At 44.0% G+C, this 19,101-nt stretch overlaps 1 protein-coding gene across 9 annotated transcripts in view; it reads left to right on the top strand.

Moving 5' to 3' along the window:
- The window catches only part of LOC115108758 (receptor-type tyrosine-protein phosphatase F-like), a 388,031-nt gene that overhangs the window by 155,681 nt on the left and 213,249 nt on the right, over positions 1 to 19,101 (top strand). For all 9 annotated transcript variants that reach the window (XM_065009146.1, XM_065009144.1, XM_065009145.1 and 6 more), the window contains exons 3-4: positions 14,575 to 14,720; positions 18,224 to 18,365. In XM_065009146.1, coding sequence (XP_064865218.1) covers positions 14,575 to 14,720; positions 18,224 to 18,365 — 288 coding nt within the window. The remainder of the gene's footprint in view (positions 1 to 14,574; positions 14,721 to 18,223; positions 18,366 to 19,101) is intronic.

Here is a 19,101-nt window from a genome sequence, read left to right on the forward strand (position 1 = left end):
TCATTTATGGAAGTAATTGAATGATGAAAACAAACAGCTCATTCCAGCTAAACCACCCATGAAGCAATGAGCTCATAACCAATATGGTTTATTCCAGAAAATGATTCACTATAGCCAGAGGAGGTTTGGATAAAAGGCTGCAGAGAGAAGTAGTTGGTGTTTTGGTGAGATGCCAGAGCTCTGCAACCTACATAGAAGCTAGAGCTCTAGAACATGAGGTCAACATTTAAAATGTTGCAGAATTCATTTTTTATTTAAAACCATACCTTTGTAATATGTCTGTGTAGTTACATCATCATTTTTTATTTAAAACCATACTTTTGTAATATGTCTGTGTAGTTACATCATAATTTTTTGACCCCCTTTTTTTTGTGATATCCAATTGGTAGTTACAGTCTTGTTTCATTGCTGCAACTCCCGTACGGACTTGGGAGCGGTGAAGGTCGAGAGCCATGCGTCCTCTGAAACACGACCCTGCCAAGCTGCACTGCTTCTTGACACACTGCTTGCTTAACCCGGAACCAGCAACGCCATTATGTCAGAGGAAACACCGTACAGCCAAAGTCAGTGTGCAAGCGCCCGGCCCACCACAAGGAGTCGCTAAAGCAAGATGGGACAAGGTCAACCCTCCCCTAACCCAGACGACACTGGGCCAATTGTACGCCGCATCATGGGTCTCCCAGTCGCGGCCGGGGATCAAACCCAGGTTTGTCGTGACGCCGCTGCGATGCAGTGGGGGATGCAGTGGGGGATGCAGTGGGGGATGTAGTGGGGGATGTAGTGGGGGATGCAGTGGTGGATGTAGTGGGGGATGTAGTGGGGGATGCAGTGGGGGATGCAGTGGGGGATGTAGTGGGGGATGCAGTGGGGGATGTAGTGGTGGATGCAGTGGGGGATACAGTGGTGGATGCAGTGGGGGATGCAGTGGGGGATGCAGTGGGGGATGCAGTGGTGGATGTAGTTGGGGATGCAGTGGGGGATGCAGTGGGGGATGCAGTGGGGGATGCAGTGGGGGATGTAGTGGGGGATGCAGTGGGGGATGCAGTGGGGGATGTAGTGGGGGATGCAATGGGGGATGTAGTGCGGGATGTAGTGGGGGATGAGTGCGGGATGTAGTGTGGGATGTAGTGGGGGATGTAGTGGGGGATGCAGTGGGGATGTAGTGGGGGATGCAGTGGGGGATGCAGTGGGGGATGTAGTGGGGGATGCAGTGGGGGATGTAGTGGGGGATGCAGTGGGGGATGTAGTGCGGGATGTAGTGGGGGATGTAGTGGGGGATGCAGTGGGGGATGTAGTGCGGGATGTAGTGGGGGATGTAGTGGGGGATGCAGTGGGGGATGCAGTGGGGGATGTAGTGGGGGATGCAGTGGGGGATGTAGTGGGGGATGTAGTGGGAGATGCAGTGGGGGATGTAGTGGGGGATGCAGTGGGGGATGCGTGAGACCGCCGAGACCTCTACAACATTATTTCTGAAAACATTTCTGAAACTGTCTTCAGTCCTTCAACTTCTCACCTCTGTTTTTTATTTATGGGAAGTTTATTTGAGGTATTTCTCTCAAATTATATTATTTATTGATAGTTAACCAATTGTAAGCTACAAAAAAGTCCTGTACTGAAATAGCAAATAACAATTAATGTAGTAGTTTCCCACCAAAAGTATTGATGCTTGCAATAACCAAAAAACTATTTCAAATTTGGCTAAATAAATGAATTTAAAGTAGAGAACGATATTGACCATATTGTATGATAATATGCAGTAAGAATACAAAACATTAAGAACATAGTCTCACCCACCTAAAATGGCACAGCTCACCTGATGTGATTGTGAAGTGTCCTCTCCAGTTTTTATTGTGTTGTCTCTGAGCGTTTAATTATAATATTGGACAGAATGTTTGACACCTTGTAGAGTCCATGCCTGACAAATTGAGGCTGTTCTAAGGGCAAAGGGGGGGGGGGGGGGGGGCAACTCAATATTAGGAAGGTGTTCCTAATGTTTGGTGTACTCAGTGTATGTTGCTAATAGTGCAACAAACCACATTAATGCAATGTATTGCCCCACTCCAATCACCTCCAATCCTACTCGACAAATAAGAGTCTACATGTAAGTGGCTGGATCCATTATTAATGGGAACAGATTGGTAGGACTCCAGTGCATGTATTGATTTCTGGCTCCAAATTGCCTGTTTATAGTGTTCTCTGAGTGGGGAATGGGTCACTGGGTCTAGCTTCTTGATTGCTGTCCGGTCCGCTGCAGTTTTGCTTACACTCACTCATTCAGCATGTGTTAGTCCCAAATACCACATATTCCCTATATAGGGCACTACTTTTGACCAGAGCCTTATGGGCCCTTGTCAAAGGTAGTGCACTACACTTAGAAAAAAGGGCTCCAAAATGGTTCTTGCTGTCCCCTTTTGCTGAACCCTTTTTGGTTCCAGGTGTAACCCATTTTGGTTCCATGTAGAATCCTCTGTGTAAAGGGTTGTACATGGAACCCAAATGTGTTCCACCTGGAGCCAAAAGAGTTATACCTGAAACCAAAAAGGGCTCTTCAAAGGGTTCTCCTATGGGAACAGCCAAATAAACCCTTTAGGTTCTGTTCTAAGAGTGAATGTAGGGAATATGGTGCCATTTGGGGCACAGGCAGTGTAATGGCTGTTCTGGTGTATTCAGTATTCACTCCCTTCTGGAGAAATACAGTGAATCTGGTACTGAAGCTCTCTGGGGGTGTTTTGTTATTTTTGATGCAGAGGTATTTTCTGGTGGTGAGCTGCAGACAGGCAGGCCTCATGCTTTCTCTACCTCTCTCTCTCTCTCTCTCTCTCTCTACCTCTCTACCTTTCTCTCTCTCTACCTCTCTCTACCTCTCTCTCTCTACCTTTCTCTCTCTACCTCTCTCTCTCTACCTCTACCGTTCTCTCTCTCTACCTCTCTCTACCTCTCTCTCTCTACCTCTCTACCTTTCTCTCTCTCTACCTCTCTCTACCTCGCTCTCTCTACCTCTCTACCTTTCTCTCTCTACCCCTCTCTCTCTCTACCTCTCTCTCTCTCTACCGCTCTACCATTCTCTCTCTCTACCCCTCTACCTCTCTCTCTCTACCTCTACTTTTCTCTCTCTCTACCCCTCTACCTCTCTCTACCTCTCCCTCTCTACCTCTCTACCTTTCTCTCTCTACCCCTCTCTCTCTCTACCCCCCTCTCTCTCTCTCTCTCTCTCTCTACCTCTCTACCTTTCTCTCTCTCTACCCCTCTCTCTCTCTACATCTCTACCTCTCTACCTCTCTCTCTCTCTCTCTCTCTCTCTCTCTCTACCTCTCTACCTCTCTGCATCTCTCTACCTCTCCGTCTCTCTCTACCTCTCTCTACCTCTCTCTCTCTCTACCTCTCTATCTCTCTCTACCTCTCTACCTCTCTGTCTCTCTCTACCTCTCTCTCTCTCTCTCTCTCTCTCTCTCTCTCTCTCTCTCTCTCTGTCTCTCTCCCTCTCTCTCTCTCTGTCTGTCTCTCTCCCTCTCTCTCTCTCTTTCTATCTGTCTCTCTGTCTCTCTCTGTCCCTCTCTCTCTCTCTCTCTCTCTCTCTCTCTCTCTCTCTCTCTCTCTGTCCCTCTCTCTCTCTGTCTCTCTCTCTTTCTCTCTCTGTCTCGTTCCCAGGCTGTGGGGACGGAGAGCTAATGTCACAGCAGCACTCAAACTCCCAGCTGTCCCTCTCTTTCTCTCTCTTCTCCAACACTGCACAGTCTGATCATTAACAGCTTTCTTTCTCTTCGTTATCGCTCGCTAAAGTTGATTTAGCAATTGTGAGACTATTGTTTGAATCTCGTGGCAGAGCTGAGATATTTACTTCAAGCAGAACCAATTCTGTGTGTGTGTTTACGTGCATGTTTGTGTGCATGTCTCCATTCGTGTACGTGCCTATACATGCTTCCTCGGTTCATTCCCTCTTCACAGACATCCAGATGACATTATGGAAAGGTGCACTGTGACTGGGCTCTTAATTCCCTGTGCCTCTGTTACTGCTCAGGCGAAAAGCATTAGGATATGCATGATTAGATAAAACACAGGCTAAACAGAGGGACGCGGTCCAGTATTAACCACTGGCTGTTCTGCTGATGGGACTGTGTCTGTGTCTCAAATGGCACCCTATTCCCTATATAGTGCACTAATTTCAACCAGGGCCCATAGGATAGTGGACTATTTGGGATGCACTGTGTGTGTGCTGACTGTGGTGCTGTAAAGATCTATCTGCTATCACACACAATCCCTAGAGTACCACTACAGGCTGCAGCTGTGTGTGTGTGTGTGTGTGTGTGTGTGTGTGTGTGTGTGTGTGTGTGTGTGTGTGTGTGTGTGTGTGTGTGTGTGTGTGTGTGTGTGTGTGTGTGTGTGTGTGTGTGCAGAGTGAAGTAGCCTGCGACAGGTGTGTGTCAGTGAGAGACTCCATCACTGTGAGTACAGTAGCAACACATCCTTCCCACTGCAGAATGATACTTCATTAGACTGGGGGAGCGGAGCTACCATCGTCCTGGATAATGTCCTAGGATGCGTCTGCAGGGAGGACTAAACACAATGTTTCCTTGCCTCATTTGGTTTTATAGCTGGGTTCCGGCTTTAGTCCATGGCACCTCATCTGCCATACAACTCTCCTTCCGTGGCCTCCAATTGCTCTTAAATACAAGTAAAACTAAATGCATGCTCTTCAACCGATCGCTGCCTGCACCTGCCCGCCCGTCCAACATCACTACACTGGACGGTTCTGACTTAGAATATGTGGACAACTACAAATACCTAGGTGTCTGGTTAGACTGTAAACTCTCCTTCCAGACTCACATCAAACATCTCCAATCCAAAGTTACATTGCAAACAAAGCATCCTTCACTCATGCTGCCAAACATACCCTTGTAAAACTGACCATCCTACCGATCCTTGACTTCGGCGATGTAATTTACATTAAAACAATTGGATACCACGAAAAGGGGTAAAAAAATATATATATATATAAAAAATTGGATGCAGTCTATCACAGTGCCATCAATTTTACTACCCACCACTGCGACCTGTACACTCTCATTGGCTGGCCCTCGCTTCATACTCGTCGCCAAACCCACTGGCTCCAGGTCATCTACAAGACCCTGCTAGGTAAAGTCCCCCCTTATCTCAGCTCGCTGGTCACCATAGCATCACCCACCTGTAGCACGCACTCCAGCAGGTATATCTCTCTGGTCACCCCCAAAACCAATTATTCCTTTGGCCGCCTCTCCTTCCAGTTCTCTGCTGCCAATGACTGGAACGAACTACAAAAATCTCTGAAACTGGAAACACTTATCTCCCTCACTAGCTTTCAGCACCAGCTGTCAGAGCAGCTCACAGATTACTGCACCTGTACATAGCCCACCTATAATTTAGCCCAAACAACTACCTCTCCCCCTACTGTATTTATTTATTTTGTTCCTTTGCACCCCATTATTTCTATCTCTACTTTGCACATTCTTCCACTGTAAATCAACCATTCCAGTGTTTTACTTGTTATATTGTATTTACTTCGCCACCATGGCCTTTTTTTGCCTTTACCTCCCTTATCTCACCTCATTTGCTCACATCGTATATAGAATTATTTTTCTACTGTATTACTGACTGTATGTTTGTTTTACTCCATGTGTAACTCTGTGTCGTTGTATGTGTCGAACTGCTTTGCTTTATCTTGGCCAGGTCGCAATTGTAAATGAGAACTTGTTCTCAACCTGCCTACCTGGTTAAATAAAGGTGAAATAAATAAATAAAGAACAGGCCTCTAACAACTTCTCTAGATGCACTGCATGCCAATGGACCAGTCTGCCTGTCTGCTGGCTCCAGTAGAAGAGACATTATGCTACATGTATTTAGCAGATGTTTTTATCCAAAGTAATACGGTACGGTAGGGGAAGGGAAACCTGTTCCTGGAGTGCCGCAAGCACTTCAGGATTTTGTTCCAACTAATTACCACACTGAGCTGCTTAGCTAATTGATCAGTTCAGTGATTGGCTAAATTCAACACAGGTCAGTTAAGTAAAAAATGTGAAGTGTCTTGGGCACTCCAGGGTTGTCTACCCCTGAGTAGACTGTTAGAACAATAATGTAAATGTGTCTGTGAGGCCTACAAGAATTGAACCCACTACCTTGGCATTGCTAGTGCCATGCTCTTACCAACTGAGCCACACAGAACCTTGAAATGATGCAGCCTGGGCTACTGTACTGTCTGTTTATAGTACACCTGCTTGGGTTCAGGGTTAAAGGTCATTGACTGGGCATCCTCTGGAACAACAAGTGCACAACTCTGCCCATACCAACCCTAAATGGTCCTCCGGCAGCAGTGTATGTTTTAGGCAGGGAGGCATGTGGGCAGCTTTTATGTTGATTCATTCCGTTTTGTCGTTGTTGATGTGTTAGAGATCCAACTAATCTCTCGACTTTTCCATCCATCTCATTATATATTCTGATGAAGAGATGATTATTTCTGGTGCCACTGTACTGTGTAATATGTTGGTGTGTAGCTAGCAGTTCAAATGTAGAGAGTGAGTTCAATTGTATTCTAGTACATGGAATTGACCCCAAATCATCTGAAAGCCATTTTAACAGACATAACATGTGGTACTATGCCTGGTGCCTTTTGCACCAACAGAACAGCATAACTATCAATTCTGATACTGCTACACTACAGACATGAACTGAACCCAGTGAGATTCTCCCCAGAAATACAGGATCAATTAGTGGCCTTTTACTGATAAGATGAATCGCAATTTAAGCTCAAATTGAATATAAATGAAATCATCATTAACTGATGATCATCCGATGAAGTATTTATTACTTTGGAGACAGCGGCCCACGTTCCCTCAACATTTATGGGCAGCATTCAAATCCCTTACAAGGATCTGAACACATAATAACATGTTGTTCAACTTTTTCCTTATGGCCTATTTTTTACCTTCAATATTCACACAGTTTTTTTCTCTCCCTTACATTGAAGAGGCCCGTTGTTGAATAATGTATGTAGGAGGTCAAATGTTCTTCTCCCTCCTCTCTCTTTATCTCTCTCACCGCTCTCTTTCTATCTCTCTATTTAAAAAAAAGAAGAAATTCAGCGTAGTCACAGGGTCATGTACTGTATGAATGTGATGGAGAGAACATACACAGCTGTCAGTCATGTAAGTGTGGGGCTGAAGGAGAGAAAGAGCCGAGCACAGAGCAGATTTTACATTTAGAATGTCATGGCCCAGGGGTCAGGCCATTGTGACCATGGAAAATAAATAGCGAAGTAATTGGTGCGAACTCAACATCCTCTCAACCTCGATCCCCCACCGTGTCCCTCAGATTGAAAGCCTAAGTCACCTCTGCCCCCCTCGGACTCTCTCTCTTTCTGTCTTCTCTCGCTCTCTTTCTCTCTTCCTCGGTTCCCACTGGAGCATGTATATGGGGTGCTGGTTCACCGTCTGTGGGGTTGTGGGGCATTGGGGGCTTCTATACAAAATGGACGAGGAGGGAGGCTTTGTTCTAACTTTTTACGTTCGTTAAGATGAGGTAAAGTTTGTGGTTTTAATGATGAACTATTGGGCCAATCAAGGTATTTAAAAAAAAAAGAAGTCTCTATTCCTCTAAATATCTTTCTGTCTTTACTCTTGCTAGCTCTATCTTATTTTCCTCTAAAATTGTGTTTTAAAGGGCAACCTTGTCCTCCTGAATTCTGGCCCCTCCCATCCCCGGTCACATCACCTTCCTTCTCCCTCTTATGTACTACCCAATAGAGACCTTCCTAGATGGCCATTTTGAAGGTCTTGTTCTTGTGACATTGTGCCAGTAGCAGAATATTGATTCAACATTCCGGTGGACTGCAGATGATTTTATTTGAGAACAAATATAGGAGTAGAGGTAGCTGGCAGACAGACAGACAGACAGACAGTGGTATCTAACTATCATGTCCCTTAGAGACTGGGCTGTGTTCTTGTTTCTTTAAGCCTGGGTTCATGCAGGGGGAAACTCGGTTCCCTAGTGGACTGTCAAACAGAAGGCACCTCCATTGGTCTAGGCAGGGAGCTCAGTGGTTATGTGTGTTCAGCCAATAACCGAAAGGTTGCTTGTTCAAATCCCTGAGCTGACCAAGTGAAAATGATGTTGATGTGCCCTTGTGCAAGGCATGTAACCCTAATTGTTTCACTGGATAAGAGTGTCTGTTAAAATGTACAAAACATTAGGAACACCTGCTCTGTCCATGACATAGACTGACCAGGTGAAGCCATGATCCCTTATTGAGGTTACTTGTTAAATCCAAGTCAATCAGTGTACATGAAGGGAGACATGGGTTGTGTGTGTGCCATTCAGAGGGTGACTGGGCAAGACAAAATACTGAAGTGCCTTTCAACAGGGTATTGTGCCAGGCGCACCGGTTTGTGTCAAGAACTGCCACGGTGCTGGGGTTTTCACACTCAACAGTTTCCCGTGTGCATCAAGAATGGTCCACCACCCAAAGGACTTCCAGCCAACCTGACACAACTGTTGGAAGCATTGTAGTTAACATGGGCCAGTATCCCTGTGGAACGCTTTCGAACCTTGTAGAGGCCATGCCCAGATGAATTGAGACTGTATTACAACTTAATATTAGGAAAGTGTTCTTAATTTTTTGTACAGTGTATTTCTCATTCCCCTCTGAGTGGTGAGAGTGAGAGAGAGTGAGAGAGACAAAGAGAGTGAGAGAGAGAGAGAGAGAGAGAGAGAGGGAGTGAGGGAGAAAGAGAGTGAGGAAAAGAGAGCTGTATTATCATCATTGCTGTGTCTAAGCAGTGTGTAATTCTATCCCGATATGTGATACCTAGTCTAATTGCTATTCCTCCATAGTGATCCCACTCACTGTGTTTTATACGAGGAATTCTACATTACTTCATGAGATTTGTCATAGCTCTAGTGCTTAGTATAGTTCTAACGGACAGTATTGTTTGCCTCTTGGTTAGTATGTAGTCACAAAGAGAAACAATATTAGTTAAACTAGTATTGACAGCCGTTATGGATGAGGCCAATTTACAGGGAAACTGCCATTTGAGTCTACAGAGTGGAACATGGCCGCCATTACATCATCACAGTACAGCACGGAGCGACGAGGACAGCTCAACGCTCGCTTAGTGTCAGAGTTACAGCGGTGAAATAAGCACTCCGTTTAGGAGAAACGTTGAGGCCAGGAGGAGATTTTGGGGCAGGAGAAAAGGGATGGATGGAGGGAGGGAAAAAGGAGAGAAAGATGGGGGTAACTACACTATAGTCGTCTATGCCTCACTTCTAGGGTTGAAGGGCGGGAACCCAGTTATCGAGATCTTGCCGGGATTACAGCCCAAAACCACTCCCTTTTCCTGGGATAAATAACCGCGAGAAAAACCAGTAAAATATAATACATTATTTCTATGAACAGCATGGCATGAAATGGAACTGTTAAATTAGAAGTAATATCTAAATCTGTCTTCTTTACAGCCTCTGCATGATGAATCAACGCTCAGGGTGGGGACAGACAGCCAATCTCAGTGTGGAATGCAGGTCACAATGCATGTAGACCTACAGTATCACCTCATCTTTCTTGTGACAGGACGGCCTACATTTGCTGCAGCATAGCCTATGCTTCAGTAATATTGTCTCGACTGCTCCCGCTCTCCCTCTCTGGTGCTCGAGGGCGCCCATTTGATACGTACACCTGTCCCATTTGTTACGTACATCTGTCCCATTTGTTACTCACACCTGTCCCGTTTGTTACGTTCACCTGTCCCATTTGTTACGTGCACCAGTCCCATTTGTTACGTTCACCTGTCCCATTTGTTACACTCACCTGTCCCATTTGTTACGTTTACCTGTCCCATTTGTTACGCGCACCTGCGCCTCATTGGACCCACCTGAACTCCATCATTATTTGATTGGCTCCCCTTTATCTGTCTGTATCCTCTGTTCCATCCCTTTCAGCGTTGATGTTGTTGCTTTGTCTCCTGTCCAGACGCTGTTCCTGTCCTGTTTCATGTCCGTAGTTGATTAAATGTTCTCCCTGTACCTGCTTCATTTCTCCAGCGTCAATCCTCACAAATATAAAGACCGAATGCGCCTCTAATTTACCCATCTCCCTCTGGCTTTCGGGGGTCACCCTATTTTTGAATTGTAAAAATTAGAGTTTTAAAGAGTTTTAAAGCCCATCACTCAAATATCATTGCTTTAAATCAGTGCATGCGCGAGCACTCTCGCAGTCTTTCTCTCTCTCTATCAACTCCATTCAAATTGCATCCAAAATAGATAATCCTGTTCTAGATAGATATATTGCTCTATATATCGATGTCCAAGCCACTTTACGGTAATAAATTCCATGCAGTATTAGCCTTATATTTAGCTAATTAATTATGGGTTTTGCATAATAATCTTATAATTTATAGCTTTTGTCACACAAACACCTGTGCTTCACTGACCTCTCCTTAAAAAACGCTCCTTGCCTTTTGGAAAAGCTAAACTAGAATAGCTTACTGGACATCATTTTTTAACATTTCTTATGCCAATAGACTGTTTGAAGATGGATGCAAGCACTTTTTTGCTGAATGTTAAATAAAGCAGCCAATAATAGAACTCACGGGTAGTTTGAAAGACGTGAGAACATGCGATGGCGGTAGGCTATAGCAGTTATTTATTCAGACCCATAACCATTCAATCTTCGTGAAAGCCTTCTGCATCTAATTCTAAATAAAGTATAATACAATACGGTACAGTTATACAGTTCACAAGATTAGCCTACTGCAGCTACCCAAGAGAGTATATAGCTAGCTACATCTATGGGCTTTATGTTTTTCTGTTGTGCGTAATGTGCAGTAGCCTATATCATATATGTATTGGATAAACGCAAAATCATTTTGAGATTTTTTGGGCTTGGGCTCATTAAATGTTGTTAATGTAGGGCTCATAAAACACATTTAATATATGGCTCGTCAGGCTCAGGTAGCGTCAGGGTAGAATGTTCATGCTGATCAAAGTTCCAACCAAATCCAGACATATTTATATGCTTTATAATGCTTTTGAATGACACTGCCGGGTTACCTGGGAGAAAAGTGATTTATTCTTGGGATGAAACATTTGTAAAATACCGGAAAATATTCAATCCTACTCACTACCCCCTACATCTAGCGGACCCTAATAAGTGCACAATTTTGAGGGAATAGGATTCCATTTGGGATGCGGCCTGTAACTGCACCCTAACACAGAGACACTGACATACACATCCCCCTGCTCTCTGAAAACAGGCCTGATTCCCCAAGGGCAGGCATAGCTCTGCATAATGCATCTACTGCCAGGAACCGAGATACACATGTACACATGTACACACAGAGAGAGAGAGGGGGGGGGGGGGGGGAGAGACGTAGTTAGAGAACCCAGGCAGAATACTGTATGTTTTGTCGGCATATATTTGTGATAGCCTGGTGTGTGTGTGTGTGTGCATGTGTTAGCCTGCAGCGGTGGTGCTCTGACGAGTTCAGTGGAATATTTAATTACATCTCTGTCTCATCATTATCCCTCTAATGTTTGTTGCCATGGAGCTTTAATATGATGGTGTGTCATCCCAGACAGTTAATTGTGTTCCGTTTGATACCCCCTCCTCTGAGATAGGAGACACAGACTGCATCCTAAATGACATTATTTTCCCTATTTAGTGCACTACTTTAGTAGTGGGATAGGGAGCCTTTTGGGAGGCAGAGAGACTTGTTGTTTCTAAATGGTCAAGCCTAGGGTTTGGGTTAATTCCAGGGTTTGGGTTAATTCCACATTTAGTCAGGCATGATAGAGAAGCATATTTAAGATGTAGATTCTTATCTATGCATAGTTACTTCACCCCTACCTATATGTACAAATGACCTCTAACCTGTACCCCTGCACACTGACTCGGTACTGGTAGCCCCTGTATATAGCCTCCTTATTGTTATTTTATTGTGTTACTTTTATTATTTTTATATTTTACTTTTGTTTATTTGGTAAATATTTTCTTAACTCCTCTTGAACTGCATTGTTGGTTAAGGGCTTGTAAGTAAGTATTTCACAGTAAGGTCTACACTTCTTGTATTCAGCGCATGTGACAAATAAAGTTTGATTTGATTTGCTAGTTTCATATCATTATTAATGAGAGAGACTTACAGGCACTGGAAGTGGTATGTCAAGTACAGCAACAACCAAACACATGACAGGAAGGACAATACAGCACTGGACGGTTTTGGTTCGCAGGCTTTTTTGACTTGATTTGGCTGCAGGCAGTTTGGTATCCGTGTTTTTAAAACACACATTGTTACTGCCTGAACATTAACTGGTAGGGAAGTGTGAAAGCCCTAGAACCTGCCCAGAGCTGCCTACTCCTGTGTTATTGTTGTCTTTCTCTGTCTCTCTGTCTGGCCTTGATGGTCCTATCGTATACTTGGTACAGTCAGCAGAGGATCAGCCTCCTCTCTGATTCCTCCTTAGGTTTTGTCCTTCTAGGGAGTAGCAGAACAGAGCAGAGTAGAGCAGAATAGAGCAGAGGAGAGTAGAGTCTTTATTATCCTGAGGAGGAATTCATTTTGAAGCAAAAACATTTTTTTAAACACAATGAACACTTGACATGAATATACACAAAAACCAGTATGTACAGCGATATGTACACAATAATACTACAGCTTGTTGAGGTAGCAGCTGTGATGAAGGAGAGTGTAGACCTGCTCGTTTTAAACTTAGGGAGCTTGTATCTGCGCTCTGGGGAGGGAAGCATCATCAATTAATCAAACAAGGGATGCTGGGAGTTCCTCAGAATAGATTGTGCCTTGAGTATGACTCGTGTCTGATACAGGTTTATACCAATGATCCTGCTACTTTGTTTCACAATGCTACCTAACCCACTCATAGATGCTAAATAGCGCCTATTGACGATAGTATCTTCTGGCTGGAGGAGTTTTGCTAAGAGCCACGGCGCTCGTTCTTAACGTTAGTACCACAAGCGATGCGGTTTGTTTTGGAAATATAAGGAACATATCTTTCATATCAGCGATGTTACAGCGCTTGTTTACAGAAAACAGAGGCATTGCTGTGCTAATCAGCTATCTGCGTCTCCGAACACCTGTGTGTAAACGGAAGACGGACGCACGCCACAAACGTATTGTCACTAAAAAAATACTGTCGGCTGCAACTGTGTTAAACCGGTGAAAACAGTGTACAGTAAGTGTGTATTTTGCATTTGTGAAATTATTTTGATTGATACACTACATGAGCAAAAGTATGTGGACAGCTGCTTGTCGAACATCTCATTCCACAATTATGGGTATTAATATGGAGTTGGTTCCCCATTCGCTGCTATAACAACCTCCACTCTTCTGCTTCTGCTCCACTCTTCTCTTCTGCTGCGGGGACTTGCTTCAATTCAGCCGCAAGAGCATTAGTAAGGTCGGGCACTGATGCTGGGCGATTAGGCCTGGCTCGGGGTCAGTGTTCATCCCAAAGGTGTTTGATGGGGTTGTGGTCAGGGCTCTGTGCAGGCCAGTCAAGTTCTTCCACACCAATCTTGACAAACCATTTCTGTATGGACCTCACTTTGTGCATGGGGCAATGTCATGCGAAACAGGAACCGGCCTTCCCCACAAAGTTGGAAGCACATAATTGTCTAGAATGTCATTGTATGCTGTTAAGTTAAGATTTCCCTTCACTGGAACTAAGGGGCCGAGCCCGAACGATGAAAAACAGCCCCAGACCAGACCATTATTCGTTCTCCACCAAACATTACATTTGGCACTATGCATTCGGGCAGGTATTGTTCTCCTGATATCCACCAAACCCAGATGCGTCTGTCGGACTGCCAGGTGGTGAAGCGTGATTCATCACTCCAGAGTTTCCACTGCTCCAGAATCCGTCTGGCGGCGAGGTTTACACCCCTCCAGCCGATGCTTGGCATTGCGCATGGTAATCTTAGGCTTGTTTGCGGCTGATTGGCCATGGAAACCCATTGTCCCAACAAACAGTTATTGTGCTGACTTTGCTTTCAGAGGCAGTTTGTAACTCGGTATTGAGTGTTGTAACTGAGGACAGACGATATTTACGTGCTACATGCTTCAGCACTCGCGGTCCCGTTCTGTGAGCTTGTGTGGCCTATCACTTTGCGGCTGAGCCGTTGTTGCTCGTAGACATTTTCTCACAATAACAGCAGTTACAGTTGACCGGGGGGCAGCTCTAGCAGGGCAGACATTTGACAAACTGACTTGTTGGAAAGGTGGCATCCTATGACGGTGCCACATTGAAAGTCGCTGAGCTCTTCATAAGGCCATTCTGATGCCAATGTTTGTCTATGGAGATCGCATGGCTGTGTGCTCAATTTGGCTGAAATAGCAGAATCTACTAATTTGAAGGGTAGTCCTCATACTTTTGTATTTATAGTGTATGAAAGTCGACGGCTTTATGTTTCTAGAACCATACTGCAATTGATTATCTGCGCTCTGAGGGATTTTTTTCCCATTGTGCTCATGTTTGCATTTTGGTGTCAATTTGATTGATGTACATTAGTTATCCTCTCTCTTTCTCTCTCTCTCCCAGGCATGCCCAATTTCATCAAATCTCCAGATGACCAGACAGGTATTTCGGGAGGAGTGGCATCCTTCGTTTGCCAGGCGGTGGGCGATCCCAAGCCACGCATCACCTGGATGAAGAAGGGCAAGAAAGTCAGTTCTCAGCGCTTTGAGGTACATGGTCTACTTTACTATTGTATTTCATTGTTTTATTTGACAATAACGATATTGCACCAGATTTTAGCTACATAGCTACATAATTCTCAACCATAAATGAGAATGGATGAGCATTCCGGTGCAGAAATGGTAAGAAACATTGTAGGAAGCCCATGCAGACATAGTAGTCCTTTCCAAATGACATGAATAGATTCATTCTTATTCTGTGGGCGTGCCCACATCCTTGTTTCAAAGCACCACTCAACCACATAGTCTGTTTGTCTGTGTCAGTTCAGTGACCACCTCCTCTCGCTCTGTCTGCCTTTTCTTCCAGCATCTGAAGCAATGCCGATGTATGCCACCCTGCTCAGACAAGAAAGACAGACAGAGACATGGATAGACAGACAGGCCAGGTAGGCAGGCATACAGACAGACAGGCAGGCAGACATACACTGAAAGCAGTAGCAGCAGGGAGGCCCATTAGCTGCCAGCTAGTAGAAATGGTTTCAAGTGAAGCGGTCTCAACATGGGTCCTTCCACAGATGCAGACACTCAGCTCACACTGACGTGATTAATAGGAAATATCTTTAATCTGTCTGCACGGCACTCCTCAAACTGAGCCCTGCTCTGTGTGCAGTCGGTGTGGAGGTGTGGGAGAGCAGTGGGCCCAGGGGGAGAGAGGAGAGGACTTCACTTCAGACCTGGGTTAAAATGATGGTTGCAAAGGGTCGGAAACTTTCCAGTAAAATTTCCGGAATTTTTCCATGGGAAGATAAGCCCTGGATTTGGGGAATTTTGCATGAATTCATCAAAAAAGTTAGCTTATAACAGTTAACCTTTTTTTTTGTGGTGTACACATAAGGCAATTCCAGGTCTTGTGGCATATTTTGGTTAAACTCTCCCCAATTCAATGGAATTGCAACCATCTGCATGCACAGTGCATTCTATCATCACATGTTCAGCTGATTCTCAAGCTCACTAATGCACACTAATGAGATGCTACTGAGCCCACACTACTACACTGTCTGAGCTAAGGACTACATGCTTTCTGGTAAGTTTTGATTAAAATACTGGGTGGGGTGAATATATTTTACATGACATACATGATTTTTTGTTAACTAGTAAGTAGTAGCTTACAGGAAAGTGTGTTTAAATCATTTCTAACTTGTTAACCATTTTTGATCGTTAGTTTTTGCTACCATGTGAGTTTTAGCTCGCTTGAGCCTGCTAATGGAAGAGTGTTAATTCACCTGTTTCCATACATGTTTCATTTTAAAACATTTATCTTACGAAGAAGTTGTTTAATCTAACTGCTTAACTATTTATCTGTACATGGAATTGTATTTGTTTTTTTTTACTCATTTTTTCTAATCTTTACAGGAAAATGCCACGGGCACTATCTGATGTGTGGAGACATTTCTCTGCAGCTAATGTAGAAGGAAAAGCTGTGTACATTTGCAAATACTGTGCCAAATCATATGTGAAGAATGCAACAAAGATGCAGAATCATCTGGCCAAGTGCATAAAGTTCCCTCAGTGCTCACAACAAGCAACCTGTGAAAAAAGTCCCTCTACTTCCATTCAAGGTGAAAATGATAAATTAGACACCTTATCGATAGCAACAGCTCATGGTCCTCCTGAAATCAGAGGTGTTTTTGACTCAATGGAGGAACATAGTCAGAGAAATGCTGATGAATGTCTTGCTTGAGCTGTGTATGCAACTGGTTCACCTCTGATGCTCATAGGCAATGTGTATTGGAAGAGATTTATGAATGTTCTTCGTCCAGCATACATCCCTCCAACCAGACAGGCTTTATCTACTCATTTGCTGGATGCAGAGTTCAACAGAGTTCAAGTGAAGGTCAAGCAAATCATAGAGAAAGCAGACTGTATTGCAATCATCTCTGATGGGTGGTCTAATGTTCATGGGCAAGAAATAATTAACTACATCATCTCCACCCCTCAACCAGTATTCTACAAGAGCACAGACACAAGGGACAACAGACACACCGGTCTCTACATTGCAGATGAGCTGAAGGCAGTCATCAATGACCTTGGACCACAGAAGGCATTTGCACTGGTGACAGACAATGCTGCGAACATGAAGGCTGCTTGGTCTAAAGAGGAGGAGTCCTACCCTCACATCATACCCATTGGCTGTGCTGCTCATGCATTGAATCTGCTCCCCAAGGAAATCATGTCACTGAAAACAATGGATACATTCTACAAGAGAGCAACAAGCTGACCAATACAAGGGTTGAAACATTTCATTGGTGGCCATCTTGGCAAATTTGAGGCTTTTTGAGCCTGACAACAAGCCATCCTCAACAAGGTTGGAAAGTGACAGTGAAGATGAGGCCTCAGAGTCTGATGTCCAAGAGGTGGACATTGAGGAGGTCCAGGGAGAAGACATGGAAGCCTGAGAGGAAGACAACCAAAGCTTTAGTTTCTAGACTATCATTTTACAGATGTATGTTGAAAACGTTTTTGGGAGATGCAATGTATCATTGGGGATCATTTAATATTCCCTTTCTTTTTAATCATCCCATGTGAAGAGTCAACTCATTTAATTAAAGTTCAATTTGTAAATCAATTGTTGTTGTTTTTTTTATTGGAAGGATTTAATCATTTGTAATTATGTCTACGTATGACAAGGTAAAATGTGTATGTTTCTGTCTCCATATTATATGGTAAATATATCCAATACAAAAAACATCTACATTTAAATGGTTTTAATATTCATTTGCATATATTTCCGTTAATTCCCATATATTCCCGTTAATTCCCTAACGCTAGGCAGGCTCAAGTGAACGCTCAAAGTAATTGAAATATTTCAGATACTATTTGAACCTAGGTGTGCTCCACTGAATGTTCAGGAATGTTCTCTTTTGGTCTGCCGCTTTCCACTGCAGCATAAGGAATTTTTGGAGACCCTCTCCCCTGACCTCTGACCTTTGATTCTTTAACCCTTAAAGGCTGGCTTCCTGAAAGGCCTTGCTGAAATGCCTGCTGTTCACTCATTTCATTTAATAAACTTCTCTCTAATTGGGTGATTGTATCAGATCAGACGTACTTACTCCCCTTCACTCCCTGTGGAGCGTAGGACCACAGCAAGGTCATGCAATGCCGGGCGGTCCTTTGCAGTTGAGATTAGATAAGATGTAGTCTCTATTTGAGATGGTTTATTAATAGTACTGATGGAGTTTGAGTTTAGTCAGGTTTGCGTCTTCTGATCTGCTAAGGCAGACTCTTGTTATAAACCCAGTTCCTCCTAGCTAAATAGAAAGTAGCAGATATCTTAGCCCTGTATTAGTCCCCCTGCCAATGATCAAACCAGGAGTATTCACTGGGCTCAATGGGCTGGTACTCACCAGGGCTCTGATGTTGCTGTACGTATTGATGAAATAGCGATCAAAGGGATGCCTTGTTAAGATGACTGTTTAAATCCGTTTTGAATATTAGTTACATGGCGACCATGGGTCTCATTGCTTTTTCTCTCCTCTACCCACCCTTGTGTTCAGGTGATAGAGTTTGATGATGGTTCAGGGTCTGTCCTGCGTATCCAGCCCTTGCGGACCCACAGGGACGAGGCAATCTATGAGTGTACTGCCACCAACAGTGTGGGAGAGATCAACACCAGCGCCAAACTCACCGTCCTGGAAGGTAGGATACACTTCGATCTCTCTGTCGTTCCCTCTCAATCATCTTCTTTGTCTTTCTATCTTCCACTCACATACACAATCTACACACACACACACACACACACACACACACACACACACACACACACACACACACACACACACACACACACCCTCTATCTTTCTTCCTCTCTTGTTCTCTTCATCTATTCCCACCACAATGGGTTTCTCTGTCTTGGTCAGCATTGCTTAATACAGTATGTCCATGCAGATTCCAGCCATGTCTGGATGTGTGCATTACTTATCACAGAGGACCTAACCTAGTTGCATGTCAGAATGGAGAGGGTGTTTTATGCCCGGCTCCTTCAGGTACCCTACTGCTCGGTTGATGAAATAGAAACAAGAAGTCAGTTTGTGATTTGCCGGTAGTTGTTAGATGTTCTGATTACACCGGGCCAACAATGTGTCTTGACATTTTATTTGATTACGCATTCTGACCATGAATTTACAATCTATCTGCAGAAATTGATTTTTAAAGCTACTGTAGGTGGTTCTATGTGAAATGTGTTTTTTATCTCCTGCCAGTGGGAAGATTAAAGATGATGTCCAACAGCAATTATTTAATCCACACTCAAATTGATAGAGAAATATCTGCACAAAAGTATATCCTGCTGCCAGGGTTTTTGCAAATCACCTAGGAGCACATTATCTGGACTAGAAGACGATATATTGTAGATACCATCAGGCTGGCTGGCTTT

Source organism: Oncorhynchus nerka, linkage group LG24 (assembly GCF_034236695.1).
Source record: "Oncorhynchus nerka isolate Pitt River linkage group LG24, Oner_Uvic_2.0, whole genome shotgun sequence".
NCBI lineage: Eukaryota > Metazoa > Chordata > Actinopteri > Salmoniformes > Salmonidae > Oncorhynchus > Oncorhynchus nerka.